The following is a 27,705-nucleotide window of genomic DNA, read 5'->3' as shown; positions in this document are numbered from 1 at the left end:
GTGGGACAGGAGAGACTGAGTGGACTTGCCATGTTGTCCATAGAGAATGAGAGAGCAAAGAAAATGGACATACACAGAGCATCGTGGACGAGTTCGCGGAGCGCAAGGCTTGTCGTATGCCCTTCAAATAGTGCTGCGTATTATTGTTGTTTTATTATTAAGGGGTCATGTAACCTAATGTTTTTGTTGTTGTTCTCTTGGTTACACTTCATGTACGTTCGATGGACTTCAAAATTACATAGTTGCTCTCCGTGGCGCTGACGCTTGTAAGACCCGCTGTTGCGGGCATGTGTAGCCTATGTTGTAAAATTATGTTATGATGAGTTTAATAAAGGGCCCGGTCATGTGCCTCGCCCCCGGCCCGTCTCTGACTTGTTCCGCCACTGCTTGTCATCACGCACACCAGCCATCGTGCACACATGTGAAAGACTCTTCACACTAAACATAACAAAGAGAAATTATAATAAGACCCAGATCGCTAATGTAATAATATAACATTTATGCCAAGTCACTGTCTGTGTGTGTGTGTGTCTGCATGTGAGTGTGTGTGTGTGTGCGCGCACACGCTCATCTTTTTTTCTGTTTGTGTGGCATATGACACTGCAGTGTACTACCTGTACACTGACTTGGCATCAGCATATGCCAAGTCAGTGTTATATGTCACAGGATGGCCATTAGAGATATGCCTTTGCCCAGGACTAATGTTGTCGTTGAGCAGGCCATCATGAAATTATAATGATGCCTCCAGTTACTTGCTACCAAATTTGTTCTTCATAGTCTGCTGACTCACGTCTGCAATTTGGGAAGAGGAGCTTCACCGAGACACTATTAAACTCAAATGAACTTTCTATATCTGTATCTCATATATGTTTTCCATGTATATCTGTTGCACACAGCACAACAGCTTCCTCTAGCCATTCCATTTCCTGGTCTTGTTATAGGTGTAGTTGAGATATGGGTAGTGATATGTCATTACTTCCTGCTGGCTTCCGTGTCACTCAAAAACAGTTATGTATCGGGTCTCTCTAAAAACCATGAGCCACTCCTCGAAGAGATCGAACTGAAATAAAAAACACACTAGCCAGAGCTTGACATTAACTTCCAGCCAGTCACCAAGAGTACATTCATTTCAGTATACATTTGTAGACAAAAACAAAGTAGTGAAGGTAATTAGTCCCTTGATCTAGACATGCTCCTCCATGGGCTACAGAAATTGACTGATTGCTTTTGAGAGAGTAGACTACTGTATATCTACACTTTACTATAGCTAAACATATACAATGATATTGTCAGTGTCAAAAGTCCACTGTTTGCATTTTGTGTTTTTCACTGAAAAATGGTGCAATCCATCTAGAAGAGAGAGTCTTTACGATTTACTGAGCTCTGCCAGACTCTCACAGGCCAAGACAAAGCCTATTTGCCAATAGAGAGTTCTTCTTAAGGCAAACTCTTGACATTTTCAGCTATGTTCGTTCTTTTTCAGACTTTATATACTGCTCTTCACACTGCTAACACATGACTGTACAACCACTCACAGCTCCAACCATCTGGTGAAGTTTGCGGACGACACAACACTGGTGGGCCTCATCACTAAGGGCGATGAGGCTCACTACAGAGAAGAAGTAGACCTGCTGGCTAAATGGTGCAAAGACAACAACCTCCTGCTAAATGTCAGCAAGACCAAGGAGATTGTTGTCAACTTTCAGAGAGGCCACAAACAACTGCCACCACTGTCCATCGACGGAGATGCTGTGGAGAGAGTGAGCAGCACAACATTTCTGGGGGTGCACATCAGCGACGACCTCTCCTGGACCACCAACACAGCATCACTGGCGAAGAAAGCCCAGCAGCGCCTCTACTTCTTGCGCAAATTGAAGAAGGCAAGTGCCACGCCTCCTGTCATGACTACATTCTACAGAGGGACCATCGAGAGCATCGTCTCCAGCAGCATCACAGTGTGGGGCGGAAGCTGTCTACCAAACCCCCCCCCCAACACCGCCATGTGGAACTGCACTGTGACTGCGCAGCCAAACGTGTTGCTGCTTCACATCAAGCCTGATATACTTGAAATTACTGCATACTGCATATCAATGTAAATATACAGGTCACACAAGCACAAGTTTAAACTTCATGTAACTGTTAAGACTATATAAATATACAACACAACTACCTCTATTTTTTTTAATTTTATATATATGTCCTATATTTCTATTTTGATACATACATGTTCTATATTTCAGTCTTGCACTTTAATTTAATGTTTATTGTCTATGGCTATGTCTATAGTATGTCTATGTCTGTATTTAAAGCATGTCTATGTCTGCATGGGAAAGTAAGAAACAAAATTTAAATTCTTTGTATGACCAGTGCATGTAAAGAAATTGACAATAAAAGCCGACTTGACTTGACTTGACTTGACTTGACTATATACAATATCGTTTCAGCGTGTCTGACTGAAGGCTGAATATAGCATTGTGATTTAAGCAGCAAGTGCCAACTTCAAGCTCGGTAGCATTCCACGGGTGGAACGCCTGATCGATTTCACCCCAAGGTCTTTTTAATGGCCTGCATGAAAATGGCCGCCCATCGGTGGGAGGTTTTCCATTTGGCTGGCGAGCCCACCAACATCTGAGACAACAGGAGCAGAGGTCAAAGCACTGAACAGTCCTGAAATGATTAAAGGGCCTTGTATAAGATTAATGGGGCACACCAACAGCATGTTAAGCCTATTATGTTTCCTCTGTGTCAGTCTTCAAGATACAGCGGCGAAAGACAATGTCAGATAAAATAGAATATCAGGGCTTAAAAGGCTGGTTAGAAGTCACATAAATGACTGATAGCCTTCGACACCAGGGTTAAGTGACAAGGATAACTTTCACACAATCAGTAAGTAGCTCTAATTGAGCTTATCTAATGATAGCACTTTTAACCTCCTAACCCATTATGTAAACCTTGTTTAACCTACGACCATTTATTGATGTACTACACAGGATCTTTTCGCAATACATTCAATAAATGCAGTCACAATTATACATTAGTTCTCAAAGTCATGCTCTCAATTTTGCCTTGAAAGTAGCTGTTAAAAAAACACATTGAACAAAAAAAAAAAAATATATATATATATATATAAAACAATTGCATAGCTTAGAAGTAAATATTAAATGAACAACAATGTATAGAAGTAAATGAAGAATATGAATGAGTGGTTTTCTTTAATAACAGCTTTAATCACACCATTTGTTCATAACTGAACCCTCAAAAGATCCTTTAAATCTTTACTAACCTCAGCTCTGAAGGTCAAGTAAAAGAAAAATGAAGTAATGAACATTTTCTGTAAGTCTGGTTCCTGCTTACAGAACCTGATTACCACACTGACCATACGTTAAAGCACAAACACATGCAATGACATCTGCAGCAACAGCAGACGGTAAAATCAACATCAATGAGAAATTAAAGGGGATAACCTTCCCAATTATATCATAAAGACCAACTGTGGTTTACGTTTGTATTGAGTTATTGATTTTCCAGATGCATTTTGCTACATACCTCTGAGGTATTCAAACAAGACAGCCACTTTCAGACTGGGTGAATGTGCAGAGGCTCATAGAAAGTGCAATATGACTATTCAAGCCACAAGCCATTTGGCATTAAAAGTATTCTCCCCTACTGTTTCCTTCCCACTGGGTCTATTTTCTGATAGTTCAGGGTTACATTCACTTTGACTATTTTCCCTGCCATATGCCACAAAAATCAAATTAACCCACAAAATCTCTATATACTTCAAAATGCTCTCTCTTTCTCTCTCTCTCTCCGAATGAAAGATGAATAAACTGAAACCATAGCTGTGGATAACACAAAAACTGGCAGGAGAAATACTCTTTTAAATAACTGAACCGTAAAATTGCACAATCTTATCATTCTCTAATAAGATAAAAAAAATACTGTAGAAATAATAAATAACTGTATCATGAAAACAAAACTAACACCAAACAGAATGGATGCTGAATTTCCAGTTAACCTATACTACCCAAACTAAACCCTTTAAAAATACTTTTGCATCAGTGGTATAGACAAGCAAGAAACATAGAGTTGTTTAGAACCGGTCTACCCTTCCTATTCCCCAGGACAATCCAAAACAGATATTTGAAGCCATTTCCAGCATAAAGGAGGGCCTAAGGACATCCAAGGCCCTCAACTCAAAGTCAGCCCACTTTGTGGAGAGGCGCTTCTCTCCTTTAGCAAACCACTTCAGAGCTGCTGAGTCTGAGGTCTAGGATCCAACCATCAACCATTGTTGCGTGTGTGTCTGCGTCTCTCTCTCTCTCTCTCTCTCTCTCTCTCTCCCTGTCTTTCTGACTTTTTCCCTCTCATTCTTGTGAAAAGCAACAGTACAAAAAATTTATGAAAATGTGGAGCTTGCTGTCTTCCCTTGGTACTTGGCATTGAACTATAGTAAAATATATGGCACTATAGCTCAGCAAGCCATATACAGGCTTGCAACACATCTCTGATTCTCACAGTTTTCTATTACCATTGCCCTAGGGGGAAAAGAGACCTTCTAATTTGTTTAGCTAAAGTACAGCATGCAATCTCTAAAAAAAAAAAATGTTTGCATAGGTACCCTGCTGTTTGTGCAGGCAACCCACGGTAGGCTAGCTGCAAGCGCAATATCTATGTGTCATCATTTTATAGCTGACATGATCTACATGCTACACAACATTTAATAGGCCCATGGGTGATATTTCCTCCGCCTAGACCCCCACCATGAGCATCCAACCTTTTTTTCCAACAGCCGCTGATGTAATAGTGTCCTCCTGTACAACGGAGGGCAACTACTGTGATAAGTGGGAGTTCTTTTATGCCACAAGAGACAAATGAAACCCATTCCCACTCTCCTGTCATCAGACTCGGTGGACAGCTGCCACCCTTGGTGGCCCTAAAACCTCCACACAGCCCTGCCCTCAGATCACAAGTGTGGCAGGTATGAGGTATGATCCAGTGATTTATCATAAACAAAGCTTCTTCTGCAGGTGCTGAGAGGCTTTTTTTTTCACGGTCCCTTAGAGGGCTGTAAGAAAGATCTTGTTTACTCACCATATCGATGGGACCTCTGTCCCACTGATCTCCAGGAAGTCGTATCTGTCCTCCAGCTGGAAGTCTGTGAAGACCAAAGCAATAGTGTCCCCCGGTTCTGCGAGTATACTCCACGTACAATCTGCATTGTTCTCGTACTCCGAGGGGAAATGAGGGCTGGAGATTGTGCCTGTTGTGCCTCTCAGAGTCCCACCACAAGAACCTTCCGCTATGTGTGACAAGGAGAGATAGAGATAGAAATTAGGATTTTCAAAATAATATTGCAGTGTGCACAGTGCTTTTGAGGCATAACAACATTATTTCAGAAATGTAGTTTTGCAATATGAAGTAAAGAGTTAGCCATTCAAATGAGTCCATCTGAAATATTCATCATTTAACCATGAAAAATCATCTAAATGTCTGCAGGCAGCTTGGCACAAGATGAATTCTTTAGTTATTCCGTTTAATAGTTTTAAAACCCCTCAAAATAATTTAATCTTATTCTCACTTGTGACAGAAGGGATACAAAAAAGACATGTACCTCGACAAAATGGTGCTGGGAAATCCCACGATGCACCACTTCCTGGAGTCACTATGCATGTAAGCATAGCATGGCCCTCAAGGACATATCCCATCACACAGCTGTAACGGATCTTGTCCCCAATGTTGTATCTTGACCCTTGGATAACTCCTTTTGGTATTAACCCTGGGTTTCCACAGGTATGACTTGGCAACACTGAAAAACGAAGACGGACAACATAAAAAATAAGACAAAGTACATTTTACTTTTCAATGCATGCGTAAAGAGGAGAGGAATTCATAGAAATTGGAACCAGACAGTCAAATAAATACATAAGTAATGTCACATTATGACATGGTCTGTTTATTTTCCATTTACCTTCAAATACATGATGCAGAACATTGCTATATCCCAGATTATCAGTAATGAAGTGCACAAATGTATTAAAGGCATACAAAAACACATTTGCATTTTTTCAATAACGTATCTGTTTATTTTGATGCATCAGCAGTGGTTCGGTTAGGAAAACACTCATATTTCTTTCAATGTCCACCATTCCACTTCTCAATATCCTAAACTGATTATGAAAAACAGCAAATCTTTATCATGACAACAATAATGCAAAACCCAACCAAATAGAATAAGCTGTGCCCTCTCTTTACCATAGATAACAAATACAAAAACAAGTTTATGGAGTAGAGCTATTACGCTATGAATACAGGTGTATGGATTTATGAGTGAATCATAAACAAATGGAAAGAGAACAAATAGTGTAGTTTAGTGTAGTTTAGGCTAAGCTGTTATACATTTATATCCCACTGGCCTCTAAGTAAATGGGGGCATTTATCAGATTCTGGTCAGATCTGGGCCAGCCTAAGTTGATATGTGGGCCAGATTAGCTCCAGTCTCAGGTGTTGTCCAGGGCGCTACTGGATGTGTGCAGCTGTTCATTAAGGCCTTATTAACCTGCATAGCAAATGGTGGGATCAGCAGTAGTGTGGTGATTGGATCAGATTACCTTGGCTGATTACAACATCGATGTGTGTAACAACTTGCCACACTTCCCTTGGCTTCTAAAAAAGTAAGATCGATACATCCTGACAGAAAGCCATGGCTTTCGCTGGACTTGTCCACCAATTCGATCTCCCTCACCGGGATCTCTATACTGATCTGTGGCCCCCAAAACAAGTAAACCAGAAACAGGGCCGAAACTGCGAGAGCCAGCCGGGGTAAGTAGCTTGAGGTTCAAAGGGTGTGGAAAAATGAGTCGAAGGAAAAAGGGGGAACCCTTTTTAAAGAGCAAAGGATCAAAATGCGGGTCATGGTTAGTGATGAGGAGAGAAGCTCCTGCTCCCACTGTAGAGGGGCAGATGGGGGACTGGGCCTTGGAGCAAATATCTCTCTTTCCAGCCAAGCTACAAGGTGAGAGACTGAGCTTTCAGACCACAGCCTAAGGTGTGCCCATAGTTCACCAAACTGGCCTCAGAAATGAAGCGAAAGCAGTTAAATTACTCATGCGTGCTAAAAACTGTATGACCTACATTAGCATGTATTACTAATGGTAAGTGGAGGGAAAAAGGGTATGCATATGATTACGGGCCACTAAATTTCATTTGCATATGTAGTCAAATAACATTCCTCTCCCTGAAAACGATCAAAAGGGAAAATCCTAAAGGGTAAAAAACAGGAGACCAGAAGGAGCGTGGACAAAGACACCAAACCCATTTTGGGAGCAGATTAATCTGCCTTTCCCTTCCTCAGCATTCAGTGAGGGACTCTTCAGGAACAGTACACTTCTCCTCTCTTACCATGTCACTGTGGAGAATGATATTTCGTGCAGAGAGACCTCATAATACAAAAATCAATACCAAACTACCTCTCTTTCTCTCTAAAAAATTGCTTGCGTTCTTAAACTGTCATACAAGAGACATTTGTTAAGCCGCTCGGCATATGATAAAAGTATCTGAGAACATTTATCATCTGTTTTTATTTACTTCAGATGTTCTCTTGAGTAAATATGGTATGGATAACAGATGGCTTTTATAGTGCCTCACTATCACCAGTATCACAGTTCTGTCTGTCTACATGTAGCCTTGCTTCTTTGTTTGTCTTTCATGCATTCTTTCTTTGACTCTTTCTCTCCTCTTTCTGTTTGTAATTGTCTTTTGTTCTTGTTTTAATGGGGATAGAAGCCATACCTCAATAATGATGAGATTTCATCCACATTTTGAGGCCCAAACAATGTTAACTACTACCACCTATAAGCTCATATAGCTGCAGAACGGTCTTTTCTTGGTACTCATAACTGTATAGGATAGTTGCTATTGTAACTTAATTTTAACTGTTGTTATGCTCAATTAGATACATTATTAAATATATGCCATTTATTTAAATTATAAAGCACTACTGGGCCGTGGACAATGATGATGAATTCATGTTGCTTGTTAAGTCCAATCGTTCCCCTCTACCTGAAATTCAAGAGTATTTCTTTAAATCAAGGACACCCTCTGTGAATGCACACATGTGTCCAGATATTTGCATTAGTTAAAAATTCATCATCAAAGACAGCTAGCGCTGATTACATAACACAAAGTCATTGGCGGCCTGCATACAGCATTCTATCAGTAAGATTAACATCTCTGTGTGAAACACATACAGGGCCGTGGTCATTAAGATTTAATGACCGTGGAAAGAGAAGCCAATCTTTTATTCAGTTTTTTCGCGCTTAAACATTATGAACAGGGGAGAGAAACGATGGCTTGCTACACTATATCCTTGGCCCAATTACATTCTATAGAGAGGGGAAATAATATTACAGACCCCTTGTTTCATCGTATCACTAGTATGCTATTATATTAGATTCCCCATCAAAAAGCTGTGGCCGGCCATTCATTAGTTCATAATAACGCACGCTCTGCCAGCATGGATGCATTCCATAACAGCCCATAGCTACAGAAGGCAGGTACAAGCCATCAATCCCTATTGCACAGGGGAATGACAAATTTAAAGGTGAGTCCAAGTTGTTAAATGAAGATGTATGAAGTCAGAAGGGGAAATAAGTCGTTTTCCTGCCAATGCCGTGGCTCAAGAGACTGCTTATTATCCCCTTGTGAGACCTCTCGGAGGGTTGTGGTAACCTCAGCATCTGCTGTTGAGCACCATGCATCATCTGCCCTCTTTGGCAGCTACCTGTTCTCACGACTGGGTACTTGGGCTATTTCTATGTTTGTCTTTTCAGCCATCAGACAGACCGGAGTGGGCTGGCGTCGACTAGGTGCTTTTCAGAAATACGGCGCACACAGCACGCACGCGCGCAGGCACACACACACACACACACACACACACACACACACACACACACACATGACGCAATGTGTCACCTCTTAACGGTGAGGATTTTAGTGGATTCTTTTTTTCTTGACATTATGACAAATGCTGCCTATCTCCCGGTAGGGTTGCCACATTTGATTTGTGAAAATTCATTGACATTCATTGCCTTTTTTTTTTTACTAGGTTACCCTCTCCAATCTGTTGTCTACCCGCACGCACTCACTCTCTTGGACATGCTTGCTGCGTGCGGCCGGTTGCTAGGTGATGCTGATGGTTAAGGTAGCCTAAACTTTCCTTTCGCCGGTCTGCATTACAACCAATCAAATAAGCGCATGCCTGCCTCCGACAGCAGGATACAATCAAGATAACTTAAGAAAAATAGTAGGATTGCAGGAGTGGAATGTAGGTTTTATTGAAAGTGAAACTAGGGAATACTTAAAAAAATAGAAGTGCCTTTGCACCAAAAAACGGGACATTTGGTGACACGGGAAAGATTATTACAGACTATTACAGATTACAGACATTAAAAAAAGACAACAATCCCGGGAAAACCAGAACGTGTGGTAACCCTATCTCCCGGTAATGTTCCCATTGTCTCTAACCATGCCAAATGGCTGGCGCCAGGTTTACTACCATTCAAATGGTTGTTATGAGCAGCTAGGGCTTCCTGTCCTGTCTGCACTGTTTGTAGGCAAATGGAAGCTCTAGGCCAGGGGTTCTCAAAGTTTTGATTGGTGAGGGCCAATTCAGGAACCCAACATTGAACTGAGGGCCGCAAAAGGGGCGGGGGGGGGGGGGGGGGAAGAAAAAAAAGAACCTGGAAAAAAATCCCATTTGTAATCATTTTAATGACCAGGTTGCATCTCTACAGTTTATATTACTTACATTTTAAATTATAACTGAGGGCTAAACGTGGCAAAACTTGTGAAAATCTTAAGGAAAAATTGCAATGCACACACAATCCCTGGGGTTCTCTACCCTCAACAGACAAATTTGGGATATAACAGTTCTGGTTGCAGTCCATTTCAAGTACAAACTTATTTAGAACAAACAGTCTCAGTGTGCCTTGCTTCTTATCAGCATAGGCCTTATTCAGGGCCAATTCCAGCTACCAAAGCACCACAGGAAAACCTGACGGCTACGAAACACCACTAAACGTAGATTCATTCTTTTCAAAGCACACAGTACAGTTGTACAGTTTTACAGATGTTATCAGATGTTATCGCGGGCCGCCAGAAATGTTTCCGCGGGTCGCCTTTGCCGCATGGGCCGCACTTTGAGAACCTATGCTCTAGGCTAACTGGCCTAACCATAGACTTTAGTACTGTAGGCGAGGCACTTAAAGAATCCTCCATAGAAATGTATGGGGATAGTTTGTAATGCCAAGATGGCTGTTGTCTACACATATCCCGCTCCTTCCCCTGCAATAGCCAATTGTGGGCTGAACAGGAAGGGTACGTAACTCTGAGGTAGATGGCGAATCAGGTACCCCAGAGGATAATAAAGTTCACCTTGACCTTGGCCTATTCCCCCAAATAGTCGACATGTTCCTTTCAGGTGTGTGAGATGTTCCCTTATACTTCAGTACATTACTGTTATACTGTTTGCTGCTGGATTGCTCCATGTGAATTGTAGATTTGAAGGGCCATATGGACTGAGTGTGAGAGAAAAAAAGGAAGGATGATTGGCACCCCTTTGAAGGACAAAGTGATACAAAGCTAGCTAATGCAGAAGAAACTAGCACTATGGTATGGACTGCAAACCAATATTCGCTCCACCATACCATGTTGTGCATCTTTGAAATCTGTAACATGTAAAACATTGAATAAACTAATATCCTACCAAACTGACCAACGTTCTATCGGGTCGAATGAAACCCTCCTGCGACCCCAACTAACTCCACACTCCACAGCTAATATAAAGTTCTGCGATGATACAATATCACAGTTAATGTGCTCTCCAAAACACACCATTACATTAATTAAGCTACAAATCTTTCAACACCTACATCACACACCACAATGCCAGGTCTTTAACATTATCTTTATCGTTTGTGCGAGAAAAAACATAGCAGAGTAAATGGCTCTCGTGAGAATGTAGTGCTTCCAGCCTATTCTAAACTGCAGTGAAGCAATGTGGAACTCAATCAAAATGTTTTTTAAAACATTGTACCAAAGCAAGGCTGACTGAAGGTTTCAGACATATATTCTAGTCAGGTGTAGCTCTTTCCTCACAATCCTGGAGATTAAGCTATATTTATTTCAAAGATGGTTCACAAAAGTAAAACATGTTCACGATATACCTTGCCTGTACAGTATGGAATTTAAAGCATCTGACTTTCCTCACTGAAGCTGTCAGAGGATAAGGGGAACATAAGCCGTGTTCTGAGAACCATGTTTTAAAGCAAAGCAAATAATAATAATAATAATAATAATAATAATAAATAATACATGTATTTAAAAACTATATATATATATATATATATATATATATATATATATATATATATATATATATATATATATATATACACACACATATACATATACATACTACCAGTCAAAAGTTTGGATAATACCTACAACATCCAAAGTATGACAGAAGACAAAGGGCTCTAGAAATATATTATTTCTATGCACCACATTTCATATTATTTACTGTTTACCTCTATGACAAACTTTGCTGATAATTGATATTATTAAAGCCAACTTCATTCTTTTCAATAAAATCAGTGAAAGACAAGCCGCTACAGTACCACATGCTCACAATGTATGGGAAATCCATCAAGGTTGTTGGAAATCTATTCCAGCTGACTATATAAAGTTGGTTGAAAGACTGAGCAGAAGGTTTGTACCTTGAAGAATTTAAAATATTGAAAATGTAGCTTTATTTACACTTTTTGTTTGCTTACAACATTAATCCATGTGGGCTATTCATAATATTGACCACCTACTCAGATAAATAAAGATAAAGATAAAGAAAGAGAGTCAATTTGAGAGTTGGTGTGTCCAAACTTGTCCAAACACATGTTATAGTGGCCCATGCAACTTGAAATATCAAAATACGTAATAAAGCCTCTATTATTACCTCTTTATGATGGGATGGCACTGATTACATTTCCCCTTATGTTCCCAAATGCAGTTTACAGTAGTCATCAAATGCTCCATACAAATAATTTCCATACAAGCTTTCATAATACTAGTAACTGTAAGGGCTGTATGGGCTATGTATACATAGTCTGATGTTATGATATTAGATATTTACATAGTCATGAATATTTACATAGTCGTGCCTATGTAAATAGTTCTATAAACCAATGTTTTATGGATACTGCTGGGTTCATGTCATAATTTTATTTTGTTTATTCATTTATGAGGTAGGCTACTCCTGGATGGCTACTCCTGGAACTAATGACCATTAGAGGAGGTATGGAAAAGCTTAACCTTGTCCACAGATAGGTTAGAAGCCATGTGTGTTGATTAGGGACGGTATGAAAATTTAACCTCACGGTTATAGTGACCAAAATTATCACGGTTTTCGGTATTATCACAGTATTTCTAAAAGTGTGTTCAATATGTTCAGAAAGCACTGATAGGCCTACACAAGCTGAAATAGTTTCAAAAAGTGTCCCGTTCACTTTTTCCTTCATGCTTAATTGGCTATGTGCTTATAGCTTAACTTACCCTACCATAACTTGAAGTTTGCTATTTCTGTTATTTGGATGCAATGAGTGAGAACAAAGTAAGCGTTCAAAATAAAACTTTAGGCTACTGTATTCTCCTGATAACGTGAGTGAAATGGATTTAATGTGGACGTGAACATAAAAAGATGAAGAGTGGCTACATGATACAGTGCACATTTTGCGGCTCGGATGAAGCTCGGATGAAACACACGGTTTCCACACCGCGGTAATCAACAGTGATAATCATGATGTTTGAAATGAAAACGGTAATTATTATCGTCAACATTTTTATTGCGGTTTACCATTATACCGGTAATCGTTACATCCCTAGTGTTGATGGTAAATGAGACAAACATTATTTTGTTATATCCAATATATATCCGAAGAAAGAAAAACAACAGACATTGAGTTTCAATCAATAAATACCTTTTCTTCTGTACTGGTTGCTACTGCAGTCTACATTTCCGATTAACAATGCAAAGCTAACAGGTGTTCAAATTGCACAGCTAATCCAGCTCTGTTGATATTTTTGCCATGGTTTTGTGTCTGCTTTCACTCTGGAGTTTTCCTCCCTGTTCCATTAGTGAATCATCCACATGAATTATTTCAGTTGACCTTGGAGCATGCTGTATAGATGACAACTGATAACACATGGCATGAGAAGCTTATAGGGTCCTGCACTTACTTACACACATACTTCTGTGTTTACAGTATGATATTTTTATATATATATATTTTTTTTTTGGTCTTTTATGCCTTTATTGCGGACAGGACAGTGGAGAGTGACAGGAAACGAATGGGAGAGAGAGTAGGGGTGGGATCCGGAAAGGACCATGGGGCGGCAATCGTACCCGGGTCGCCGGCGTACAGTGCAGGTGCCCCAGCCAGTTGCGCTACGGCCGGGGCCACAAGTGTGTGTTTTTGTGAGTTATAGTCTTCTTATGATAGAGAGAGGGATTGAAAGAAAGAAAGAAAGAAAGAAAGAAAGAAAGAAAGAAAGAAAACACCTCTTTAGAGGCATGGAGTGTTGTATTCCTCCAGCTTCAAGTCACTTGAGAATTGTATTTGTGTTTGAATATGAGAGAGCTCTTGAGTGAAGGGGCTTATGAGACAAGTCCTCACTGTACCATAGAAGACCCCGCCGAGAGTGTTTACTTTGAAGGTGTCAGGTGCCACGGATCTTTGCATGTGAATTATATTCTCACATTATGAAAACAACATGGAGGGATGGGGGAATAAAAACATGCTGTATATGTGCATCCAATGTCCTCCTGTCCTCCTGTAAATGCTAGTCATGCTCTTGTCATTGAGTGTCCGAAGAAAGGTATTATATCGGCATAATTAGTGGTCTGCATTAGAAACAGGTAGGAGATTTGAGATATATTAGCTTTGAGAGGTGGCATAGTAACCATAATAAGCATGATAAATACGTATAACCATACCAGGAATATTTGGCTTGAAAAAATTCATGACATGAAAATGTCATTCATACTGATAAGCATGCAAATTCTAATAACATAACTCAACTAAGTAAATATAATGTAGTTGTAAATATTGTGGGAGACGTAATCTTGTAAATTGCAAAGTCTTTCAGTTTTTCAGTCTTTCAGTTTCAGTTTTGTAATCTGAACAGGCTCTGAAATGTAAAACTGATACTCAAGCATCTACATTTTAACCCTGCATTGTTATCATACACCCTGACTACCGTTAATTAGTAAGTTTGAGGTGCACAACCATTGTCTGGAGTTTGACACTTCAAAGTTGAACTCCATCAAACTTGATCAGTCACCGTAGGATTTAGCACCCATGGCATGGTGAACATCATCAGCGGTTTCAGCAACTCACTCCAGTCACTATGTGGCCAGTCACAGTTGAGTAAGTTTATAAAGTTGTGCACACTAAAACTACACTGTATACCTCTGTGCCTGGCCATGTTTGGAGGGCACCCCTTAGGGCAGGGGTCTCAAACTCCCGGCCCGCGTCCGGCCCAATTCCGGCCCACAACCTATGTCAAAATAATAATGTAATCCGGCCCTTGAGGGTATTTTTAATTGCGACAAACAACAATACTGATTAAAATAGACGATAGATCCAAGTACGGTGACAAATCTCATTTGTACTCTCCTCCATTATTTGCTAGACATCCAGAGCTTGATTCAAACCAAAATCGCTGCACAACGTTTTCGGGAAATACTTACTTATAGTTAGGGATGCACAATATATCGGCGGCCGATATATTATTAGCCGATAAGTGAAAAAAAAAAAAATATTATTATCGGTCCAATAACAGAATTCTGGCCGATAATTTGCGCCGATATTTTTAAAAGTCCTATATGGCCTACATGAGGTCCGTCTGGCTACACTGAGCTAGCCTACTTGAGCTTGGTTGGCTATACTTTTTCCTCAATATAATGTCAGCGGTGTGAATGTATTTCACCACTCTAACAAAATCTGTGGATATGCGTTCATTTGGGAATCTGTGCATCTCAAAATCCTCTCGTGAATCCTCCGCCATTTAACCTTAACAGAGCGGAGCTCAGCCCTATCTAGAGCCGTCTTGTGCTGGTGTGTTTGCACTTTACCGCGCTGGTTGGGGAAACAAATAAACAAACTCGTTAGTGGGACGAGTACATAAGTAGGCCTAGTTCTAAGTTGTGTTTTAGTATTATATTTGCATTACTTTAGCTTGGGTTTTGTATTATTACCTAGAAATATGCTAGCCTAACCATTCGTGCTTCAGTTCCAGACAGGTCATCATAATAAGTTATTAAAACCTTCAGGGCTAACGCCTTTCATTTCTGCTGCAGCAGGTTGTGCGCAACAGAGTAGACGGGCATAAGATACAGTCTGAGGAGTTGCAGCTTTATTCAGTTACCCGCAGTTGAAACTAAACCTAAGTTTCCCTCACAAACTCTGATTTGGTCGCTATAGCTTATTCCAAGCTGAGCCGTTTATGAGCGTTTAGTCCTAAATGAAAACAATTCAAACTCTCTAGCCACTCACTCGCAATTCACTGACGTCAGGTTCACTTAAAGGAGCCACACATACTGTAGGGCTAGGCTACTGTTATGTTGTTGACTGCCGTACTATTGAGGACTATTATGAGTTTTGTCCATCATTTGGTGGTATAGTAGGTAAAATTACTGCAATAAAATTATGCTTATTAAATGCTTTCCCCAAATCACTTTTCACATTTTTTTTTCAAGAGTAATATTATCGGTTATCGTATCGGTATCGGCCACAACAAATCAATAAATATCGGTTATCGTTATCGGCCCTAAAATTCCATATCGGCGCATCTCTACTTATAGTATTACACGTGAGAAACACGAAGACGTGCATTTGTATTGACGCAGAAGCGATGCAATAGTTTTGCACAAATTGAAGCAGACATAGAGGCCTACACCAACTGTTGAAAAACGTTCACGTGTGATGAAGTCTTGGGTAGGCTATGTTATTCACCTATTCTGATTCTGAAGGAGAATATCCTGTTGGAGATTATGATCGATCGTCTATTGACAGTGATGGTCACGATGTGAATGGAGGTGAGGTGAGTCTTTTCGTGTATACCACGGTGTCCACTAAGCATACCATGCTTATTTCGACCCTCTGCCCAACATAGCTTGGAGGTTGCAGTGGTAATCGTGATGATAGTGTCCGTAATGGACGTGGTCCAGACAGCAGGGGTTGTAGAAATAGGGCTCTGAAGAACTACAAAGTCACCCGCGATATAGGAACTGATTTGACCAGGATACTTTATTGTAGGCCTTGTGGTTAGGCTAGTAATAGTTTACTATCGTTGGTATACATCTTAGGTGTTTTCCTGTTAATTTGTTATGTAGGTAATATGACAAAAAAGAAAGTAAATCTGCTCAAATATGTTCATCCAGTATTTACTGAAAGGTGCATAATTTGCTTGCCATCCAGTGGCAAATTAGATGGGTAAATGTACCCCCTTCATAAACTTTTGTTTATACTCAAAGATTTTTACATTTACAGTAGGACTTTATCTCTGACCACTTTCAAGCCATGGCCTTTTGAAATTTTTATATAAAAATCCAATGGTTGCTTTCTTAACCCTGACGCCTAGTTTGCCAGGTTTAAAACAGTTATGAGAGGAAAATATTTTATATAGTGTGAAACATACACATAGGCCTACCTGTTTTTATGCTTTTTTGTTTGTTTTTATAATTTGTATTAATATTTATTTAATCATTATTTTATTTATAAGCTAAGGTTGCTAGCACAGGTGTCTAAAAATAGATAATAGATAAAAGTCTTGCACTTTCTGTTTGTAGTTTTGTGTTTGAAAATACTGTACAGTAGGCCTATTTGGAAAAAAAACATTGCATTTTAGGAAATAGCCGTTCTTTTTTTGTATTATTCTTTAACACTGACGTGGCCCTCCAACGAGATGACATTGGCAGAAGTGGCACCCAGCTCATTTGAGTTTGAGACCCCTGCCTTAGGGGAAGTCTAGACAAAGTCTGCTAAATCTACAAGGGAAGTGTACTTAATCAATAGTATGGATTTTTCAGAGTTTCTTTTTTCTTTTTTTAATGTTTGTTTTCCTTATGTAATCCCAGATGACTCATGTTTACAATGAAAGTGTGACCTGCCAACTGCTATGGCCAGTCTCCTCTGCTGTTCCATGTGCATGTAAAGCATACAAGTCTTATCCATTAGTTTTAAAGTGCAAACCATAAACGAGAGTGGAGACAGCTGAGCTAGGAGACAGATCTGATGCACACACTGTTACATGCATCATGGCTCATTTAATGTATCGGGACAGGGCTATACTGCTGAAAGGGGAAACACAGACAAATGCTGTACTGTGATGATATATAGAACAAAGATGCTTCATGCCTGTCGACCAGTCTTGTTCTCTTTTGTGCACAAAATAAAGCATGTCCCTTTTCAGTGCCTTTTGTCTCAGTATTGGTTCCTTTCACTGATTAGTGAGACACAACACAAATTCTGTTAAAACAAATGGAATACTTATAAAATGATAAAATGGATCATATGAAAAACATGGAGCAATTTGTAACTTTTTAATGCAAATTATATCTCTTTCAGGACTAAGTTTGTCAAATATACCAGGTAGGCCAAGTCGTTTTTTGAGTATGCTTTTAGAGTAACATGTTTTTCTGCTTCGTGCAAAATTTCCTCTGCGTGTAACTGCTGTGGTTGCAAGTAAAATATTAGTGGATTATTTTGGCTGTATTCCAGATGTGTACTGATGGGATACGCGGCAAGCTGCATTTATGACCTGGTATATAGAATATATAACATCTTGAGTATATTGATGAGAGATCTGTCCTTTGAGAACAATTACATTTAATTAAATCAATGAGTAACTCTGATCACTACTAATCTGCTCAAATAATCAACTAATCAGATGATAGTGTGATTAAGATGATTATATAAGGTATATAGCATGTTAGAGGGGAGCAACACATCATTAGAAATAAGGAAAATAAGCTGTACTGACCAGACAAGAGATGAAACAGGATGACATGGTTGGTGTTAACATAGCAGCCATCAAATTGGAGAATGGTTAATGAAAAAGCGAGAGTGAATCTCAAAAATACTATGCTATGATAGTTTTGGGAAATGCTCCAAAAAGATGTGAGAGAGACTTGGTAAACTACCACCTATGAGGGTTACAATGGTTTTGATCAACTGGGCCTAGAACTGTCAACTGATTGACTTGATTGTTGACTGACATGGCCTGTCTGGTCTGATGACCCTCTAGATCTCCATGACAACATGATTTCTCTTTGGTCCCTAAATACACTTGGAGGGCCTTTTTGTAACATACACAATAGCCCAGTCAATAGCATTCTCCTTTGGGATGCAAAACACCCATCACTGACTGCAATGCTTTTTCATGCTTTCCAGGCCCCAGTCTTATTAGCTTATGGTCCAACAGCTCAGCTGAAAATGAAAATGAGCTGAACATGCTGAGATTGGATGTAAGGGTGGCACGAACCAAAGACCACCACTGAAGCATTGAAGATTAAGACTTCAGATCATTACCTCTGTGGCCCCAGAGTGGGGTCTGTGCCTTCACTAACCTGACCCCTCGGCAATATGCATTGTACCCAAGGTCATTCGGATAAAAAACTGACAGACAATTAATGACACTAACTGCACATGTGTGATTGGGCATTCCTGAGATTTTATACTGTCCAAGTGATGAAGTTGAGTATAGCCACAAATTATAAACATCTTTACTGTGTAATGTCAAATGAAAGGTGTGTGTGTGTGTGTGTGTGTGTGTGTGTGTGTGTGTGTGTGTGCATGTGCGTGCGTGCGTATGTGTGCGTGTGAAGCCAGGGAGTCAAATGTAAGAATTGTGTTTGCTGATAACACTACTTTACAAGGCTCTAATATGTTGGATGATATGTTGGATATTGATTTAAATACCATTGCTGTCCTCATGACCTTGCTCTTAACTAATGTGAGGGCTCTCAATCATGTTAATTAGAGAAATTAGTAACAGACAGTAAGAAGTCAGCCCGGATGCTCTTTCATCATAGACCATTAGACCCACAGGACCTGTTTGGCCAAATTGCCTGAATGAGTCCCTGATTGACACCAACGATTCCCTAATGAAATAATAATAAGAAGGACAAAAATAAATAGGGAAAACATCAGGACATATTAAACATCTGTTACTGAGTACAATAGCTGACTTTTACTTTGGAAATCTTTGACAAGACAACTTCCTGATCTGAATGCCCTCCGCCTCACTGGGCCAAAAAACATGACATGGCAACTTTAGCTGCATGATTTGGAAAACCAATTTTTCAGCTGATAGCATTGGCCTCTCATATAGTCTGAGAGTGCTCTTTATTATGAATGGAATCAATGTATCCAATGGAGCACACCGTGTGTTTGTCTTTTTTTTTTGCATGGCTGCAAAATGTGCATAACAGGGAATATATATTTTTACCTACTGTAGGCTTATGCTTAATGGCAACTCACTATCATTATTATTGAAAAACTGCAGCAACATCAAGTTAGATACTCTACCCATTGCACTCGAATGCCATATGGTGCACTTAGCAAGAAACCCTACAAACTGATTTGTCAAGTAAACAGCCTCCCTAAAATAGACCCTATAGCAGGAAGCACAGCACTTTTTCCATTAGCATAACTATGCTAACCATTCTGTGATGTTGTTAAGTGATCTAGAGACCCACTCAAAGTCCATGCCTGCTATGATGATTATCAACAATTCACAAACCTCTAAAGCTGGACTGGAATCAAGGCATTTTACAGGACTGTGGTACCAACATCTTCGGCTGATGCCCAAAGAGCTGTGGCTATACAGTATATATATTTTTTAAATAGCTAGGAGTAGCATAACATCTAGGGTTGGGCTTCTAACTCAGACAGTTTATGACCATACAGGATGCTAGCTGAGAAATAAACAACAGAAGTTCACAGACTAACCACGAATTTGCAAGCAGAAATAAGACTTGATATTCAGATCTAAAGATGTAATGGCAAAAGTGATACCTGAGGCTAACAATAAACAAATACAGTTATTGGTAAGTGGTTCATGATTAATAAGACTGCCCTCTGTGAAGTTCTTATTTTGTTCTTGATCGAGTCACTGCAGTTATGTTTTCCCTTTGAAACTTCTTCAAAGACAAAAAAGGAGGAAGAAAGAAACCATCCAAACACTTCTCACACCAACAAACCATGAGAAATACCATCAGGTAATCCACCAAATCCTACATGTTCAATATTATGTCAGATGCAATGTGTTAGAAATAGATCTTCACTTTATGGTGAAGTAGATCAATTGTAGATCAAGACAATCATTTCAAGTATACAGGAAAAAACATATCAGATGTATTATTACACAGTCCTGTTTTAAACATCATTACCACTGTTACTGGCTATGCTTCTTCTCCCATATGAGAGCTGCACTAGCTGTATTTGAAACAGTCGCTTCTTATATATTGTTGATGGTGGAGAGACAGCCATGCAAGGGATTGTCTGGGATAAATCTGACTGAATCCTGCAAATAGTCCCAGATACAATTACATTTACATTTAAATATGGACTGGAGAACACCATTTTCCCATCACTGATTTCGATATTCGCGACAGCACTGCATTCCTTCTTTTCCAAAACAGGTGACTAAACAGACGGTCAATCTTATCTTATTGGCTAAGGTTGACAGGGTTTGACAAAATACATGACATACATATATTTTATTGAACCGTACCAAAGAAAATATTCAATCAGCCATGCCTTTATTTGCACTTCATTGGTATGGTGACACCTTTTTGCATTGTCTATATGACACCATCCACTGTGACAGACCAATTCGATTGTCTCTTTCCAGGTAATGGCGTTGTTTATGAGGGGTGGAATGCCATTTGAATGCAACTGGTTCGCAGCGTGTGTGCAACATGACCTGCTGTGAGGAAAAAACACTGAGGTTGACTCAAAAATCTATCTCCGAACTCCCCAGAAAGATGACTATTTTTTTAAGAAAACAACTGTATTATGTGGCAAATTAAGACACATAAAGGAGCAGAGCGATGAGGGGAAGAGAGAAAGAGAGGGGGGAGAGAGAGGGAGAGATAAACAGAGAGAGGGGAGGAGAGGGAGAGAGAGAGAGGGAAAAACAGAGAGAGAGTTATCTTGGCAGAGTGCCACTGACGCTAGAAGCTAGCAAACTCGACAAAGACAACAGGGAGGGGTCACAGTGACCAACTAAGCAATTGTCAGACAGCTGTCAGAATACCAGAGGGAGTATCAGGAATGCAAAGTACTCTGCTTACAGTATGTTGTTGTTGATAAATATAATGTTTGAAGTAAAGTGTGGCATTTTTTATTAGATTAAGTATTTACAAAGGAAATGAAGTTGACAGTATGCTGAGTGTATGTGTTTTCTTTAAGCTAAACAACCGATGTAAGAATATTGTCAAAAGAGCCATTCAGGACGCACATTTCCATTTTGCAGCACTGTACATTGCTGAAAGGCATCTACCACAGGAATACATCAACAGTGTAAATATCAGTCAAATATCATCCTTTGTCCCACATTGCCTGTGGTCTGAATCTGCACTGTGTAATGTAGAATATACCTTGCTAATGGGAAAAACAGGCTTCAGAGTGAAAATAATGTTGGTTTTAAATCACTTCCAACAATGTAAAAAAAAGTGTTTCAGTGTAACAGGGGCTAATACGGGTATTAGGATGTTTACTATGACATTTTGGTAACAATTTAAGGCCTGAAATATGAAGAGAGGTAGTACCACTTTTTTATACATAACTTGAGCCCAGCATCTTGTCGCATTGTCACAAAAATGTCTGCTGATAATTATAAGCATAAAGAAAATAGACAAAATCTTTGACAATTAAGAGAACAACAGTGCCATTTCAAACGACAAGAGTATGTCATGACAAGGGTATTGTGATGTAGTGACTCCATCTCCCACTATGCACAATATTAAACAACACGTTTGGGAGGCTTCACTCTGCACTCTCTGTCTTACACTGCTGCCAAGGCTGATAATGCACATCAGATTGCCATCAGATTAACAGTATGCACATGATCCTGCACTAACGCATTTAGTATGCTTACAATGTAACCTGCAATTACTTGTCCCTGTAATCACCAATATCACCAGCCATAAACCATCTGGATATATCATTTGAAACAATAAAACAAAATCAAAGCCATTTGTGAAAGCCATGCCACACTATAAACACTGGTCCACAGGTTTGTACAGTGTGCACTGGTAATTGAATCTCACCAGGTATCTAAAGCATGTAATTCAAACCATATTGATTTTACAAGACATGACATACAGTAGAATCCCCTAAAGGCATGCCATCCCAGTGCCAATGCATTGTAAAGAGGAGGATCACTGAAGTCCATTGGGCATACAGCACACAATGCCACAAGTCAGCCATCAACCATCAAATGCATTATATATGCATGTAGTGTGCAAGCCAGTGATTGTGAATGCCTTGCAATGAGAATGATTTTTACATTCAAATAGATCAAATGGTACATAAGAAACAACTGACCTCAAGTGTATTCACAATATACAACATGCACAACATTTCTCACAGAAGTATTTATGAATGCATTGCTGGTTATTGTCTCGATGGAGACAATTCTGCTGACTGAATAACAGGGCCAGCATCCCTTATGCGTCCTTGTATGGCATTGCTGTACAGGTAAAATGCAATACAGACAAGCAAATACAGAGTAAAATCTTTGAGCAAATACAGAGATTAATATCTTTGAGATTTACAGTATGTCAGTCATCGTGTTGGCTGGAATTCTGGTGAACAAAGACGGAACATTAGTATCTGTTGCACGGAGAGAAATTGCATTATTTAAATGCATTTGGATGGGATTAATCTTGTGGGACAATGAAATTTCGACTAAATAGTCTGGCGAACGTCATTTTTGAGGAAAAGAGAGTATCATGACGTCAAGATAAACACAAAAAAGCTCTTGTAAAACATACAAATGCACTCTCAGGAAATCACTCTGTGCTGCTAAAACACCATTCTACACCACCTTGCTACACTACTTACTTTTATTTGAGTATTTGACAAAATTATTTCAGAAAATCAAAAGCACCGACCCTTTAAATGTAATAAAAATGTTAAAATGTAATTATCTCAACCCAACAGAATTCCAGCGGGAACTCATGGCTTCAGGCAGAATGTCCCCTTTTTTCAGTTGCAACAGGCTTGCCAGACATAATGTCATTGGTGCAATACTGGTTCCAGTTATTAAGGCTGTCTGAGGTACCATTGGGCTCTCTCATTCACACCGCCAACTGGGCACTAAGTCAGTACAATAATGTCTAACTGACAGGAATGATTGAGCTACAAGCAGTAGTCCTTGTTTTTTTTTCTCCAGAAAAGACTCAGTTGTGGTCATTACCAGTCTAGTCCAGTTCATTTAGAACACACACAGGAACACCCAGCTCTGAACTGGAAACCTACTGGGGTTCTGATGCGCATGTGTATAATGAGATCTGATTTTTCTCACGCTGTTTTTAATAAGAGCTATAACACCCCCACAACTTCTGCTCCAAACACTCATCCTTCCACATTAGCCTGAGTGCACTGATGTCATTTGTTATGGCTCCTCCGTAATTCACCTTCTAAAACAGCAACTAGCATGAGATTATGACCATTACTGTAAATGTATTGTCCATCGACACATCTGATAAAAGCATCCTGGGTAATCACTTCGATACTGACACAGCAAGTGAATATATTAACATATTACTAATATATTTAATATATTTAAACAGTATACAACCAATACAAAATAATTAAAATCTATCTATCTATGGCTGTCATTAAAGTAAAGTCATTTGGTTCACTTTTTTTAAATACCTGTGTTCTAGGATGTCAAAGCTATGTCAAGGCTATGTTAAGGCTTTAGAAAATAATCAAGTCATCTACTATAATCATTGTTTTACCACTAGTGCACTTACTATGAGAATGGATGCAATCAACCACAGCATCTAATGTCCTCTGGCTTCCCAAATAAGTCTAGTTTTATTTTGAAAAATAGCTCAATTTTATGCTTAAGCTCATTGGCAGGAATTCAATTTAGCCAGCATATTTTAGTGTAATGATAAAAAGAAACACACACACACACACACACACACACACACACACACACACAAAGAAACAAACAAAACAAAGGGAAAACACTGTAAACTCCACAAATATTATAAGAGATTAGTTTCATAAAATACAACACTGCAGCTGGTACCATTTTGTCAGGGTATGTTAAAAGAAATGTGTGGATGCTTTGGATAGTATACAAACATCTGTGCTTGAGCCGGCTGGGCCGCTAGTGAGAGTCTCTATTTTCATCTGTACTGAAGGGCAATAGAGGGCTGCAGGGCAAACAACTCATTGGCTTTTAAGATGCCAAATGGACTCCAAAGGACTCCACTGAGAAGCGGCCACTGAAGTCAAGTCTTACTTCACAGCTGCAAATTAGCTCCATGCCACAACACCAGCAGATTTTATTCCGCCCCCCAAATTCGGAAAGCTCCTCTCAAATTTGCCAATGAGATCATAATTACATCATTTGAACTTGCACCCACAGAGAGCTCAGAGACCTTCGGGAAATCTGATAGAGACATAAAGGTCATTCTTAAGAGAACAAAAGCAAGATCTAGCAGTTCACAATTGCAACACCAGCACCCTCTGTGCTTACCTGTGGCCTTCAGTCTGTGTTGGAATGCTCTACTTGCTGGTTATTAGATACTCCTGACTACACTGCACCACAGAGGGCTGTCCTTAATGACTGACAGTATCCGTCAAGAGTGGCCATGCCTATTCTACTCTGCCTGCTAACTTCTTTTTTTTCTAGGTACATCCAGAGTACACCTGTCACTTGATCTCTCGGCACACTCCATATTCATTGTGGGTGACAGATGTTGCGCCAGAGTGAGATCTTGCGACTGCACAGAAGGGGACGTGAGCTGACACAGATTCCCTGCCGTCTCAAACAATAGGAGGCTCTCTGGCATTTGCCTATCATTAGCAAACTGGCAATACAAGCCCCAAAAAATAAGGACCCCCGTCTGAAGGGATTCACGTGAAAACACAACAGAGGTCGCACTTGACATGCTGAGAGCCAAGCCCTCTAATGTCAGCATTCAAAGCGACCTGCTTATCTGCATACACGCTATTAGCCTTCAGCTGACTGATATGAGTAAGCACCCAGTGAGCTAAAAACAGAAGCCCCATTGTGCTGCCCTCACAAGCTTGTTGTCAAGGTGCTTTAGTACTTTTAGTACTTCTCTCTCTCTCTCTCTCTCTCTCCCCCCCCCCCCCTCTCTCTCTCTTTCCCTAAAATGACTGCAGCATCAGTTGGCTGTCTACAAGCTATATTATTTGTCTGGCTTTCAAGGACAGCAGCAGAAAAACACAAGCTGTGAGGAAGTGCCGTACGGGTTGTTTTTTTTTGTGATACTAGCCATTCTTTCCTTCATACTGTCTAACTAAATGGCTTTGCTGAAGGTAACAGAGGAAACATGCTCCATTTTTTCACTCTCACGACTCACATACTGTATGTATTTGAAACACCTTGCTGCATGTTCCTTTATTTAAAGCATAATGATCTAAAGGAGTACGTGTGGGATCCAGCAAAGGCAGTGATCTGTAACATGGAATGAAAACAACCATTTCATTCTTTGAATCACTAACATGTGGATAGATAGCCCAGTCGGGTTATTTAAATAATGCATCAATGTATCATCATGCAGTGATTTGCCATTGTCCCAGATAGATATATTTATTGAATTACATACAACCACATATACATGTACAGTATAAATAGTCAATAAAAGCAAACATGTGGTGTCATGGAGTCAGGGCGATTATCAGAGTTAGATTGGACACTGTCTGTCACTCAAACTTCCTTATGAAAGGACAGGAAATCTGCCAAAACATGTTTATGATATGATTATCCTCATCGTATTACAAAAACATGCAGGTATTATTTTGTATATTATGATTGAGAGAGACATAACATGTAATAGTGAATTTTAGAAATTGTTAGGAAATCCTATGCAGGTAACTCTGTGTGACTATATTTTCTTATTGTTATTTATACAATTAATAATGACATCATCATATATTATTTATGTACCAGGACCCTTCATCTCTATGTTTACACATATGGCCACTGACAAACCATACATTGCCCTCCTATAGTTCATGGTGAGCATTATAAATACTAAACATCAACGCGCATACATTTGCATTACAAGACATTACAGGTGTGTTTGTGTCTGCACATATAAGATTGTGACCTTGACTGCACTAAAATGTGCACGTGTATTAATAATGTCATAGCTAGAGCTGTAATACAAACAAATAAACCAACCTAGGTAACCACTGGCTGTGCTACACACACTTGCTTTTGGTCCATGCTCTACCCAGAGTGGGTTTTTGACCTGGGTCATTTCAGACAGTGTGCTTGACTACACAGGTGATGGGTGGAGCCAGACCACTAAGAGCTACTGCTAGCATCCTGGGGAGTGTCCAGGACCTCATACACTGACACAGACAGACAGACATGTCTTTAACTTCATAGAACTGGTCATATACATGTAGCAGAATATACATTTCCTGTAATGTTTGTTTGGTCTACTAGGGCACGATGCAACATTGGCCATTATGATAAAACATGTTCTAACACATATGATGAATATACAGTACCTCTAAACAATACCTTCAGTAGAAGTTTCAGAATTTCTTTTTTTCTTCTTTAAAATGCCTATAGTTTGCATTCATGTTAGTTATGTATCAGTTAATTGTACTGTAGTCAGGACCTCTTTTCACTGTCTAAAAGTTAAGGCTATTTTATTACAGCAAAAATAGCTTCATTACTGCATGACCTTGCCAATAAAATATGGCTCTCAGAATGAAGTCATCTATGGCGCATAATGGCACTAAATAAATGGCTCCAGGGTAGGACAGGGAGCTATCTATAGGGTTCTGAAGTAAGGATGATATTAGCCAAGTTAAAATGCCAGCCTTCAGGATTACATAAAGCATTAGTTTTATGTACCATGAATGTCAGTATTCCTTTATGGACTTCAAAGTACATAATGGTATCATGAGGAAATAGTATGAAAAATGAACAGGAGGATGAAATGCAAGCATTACCTGCCTATCTTCTGCTATGCTATTATTAGCCTAGTAGAGTAGCTGGGAAGGGAGGAGTTTGCACATACTTGCGAAGAAGAAGTAATGTAATATAATATTGTCTCCTGATGCATTGTCTGCAGGTGCATTTTAATGAACTAATGGGGATGTGTGTCATGTTTAAATTTCCTCCCTCCCTCCTTCCTTCCCTCCTCCCCCCCCCTCCCTCTCTCCCTCTCTCTCTCTCTCTTTCTGTCATGCTATATGATCCTCCTTGCACTATTTGCAGCACCACTATAAAGTAGTTCTAAAAAGGAAGAAGCAAGCCCAATGCTCACATTTTATCCAGGTACAAGATCCTCAATCCAGCACTCAATAAATAAAGAAAATAAAAAAATACAGGAAATACTATGAGTGCAGCAGC

At 39.6% G+C, this 27,705-nt stretch overlaps 1 protein-coding gene across 1 annotated transcript in view; it reads right to left on the bottom strand.

The window, feature by feature from the left end:
- LOC121685425 (CUB and sushi domain-containing protein 1-like) overlaps window positions 1-27,705 on the bottom strand; it is a 295,334-nt gene that overhangs the window by 122,964 nt on the left and 144,665 nt on the right. The window contains exons 4-5 of the mRNA XM_042065939.1: window positions 5,615-5,809; window positions 5,095-5,302 (exon numbers count right to left, since the gene is read on the bottom strand). Of these exons, the coding sequence (XP_041921873.1) occupies window positions 5,095-5,302; window positions 5,615-5,809 (403 nt within the window). The remainder of the gene's footprint in view (window positions 1-5,094; window positions 5,303-5,614; window positions 5,810-27,705) is intronic.

The sequence above is a fragment of the Alosa sapidissima genome, chromosome 16 (assembly GCF_018492685.1).
Source record: "Alosa sapidissima isolate fAloSap1 chromosome 16, fAloSap1.pri, whole genome shotgun sequence".
Lineage (NCBI taxonomy): Eukaryota > Metazoa > Chordata > Actinopteri > Clupeiformes > Clupeidae > Alosa > Alosa sapidissima.
This window is presented reverse-complemented; position numbering and strand designations above follow the sequence as displayed.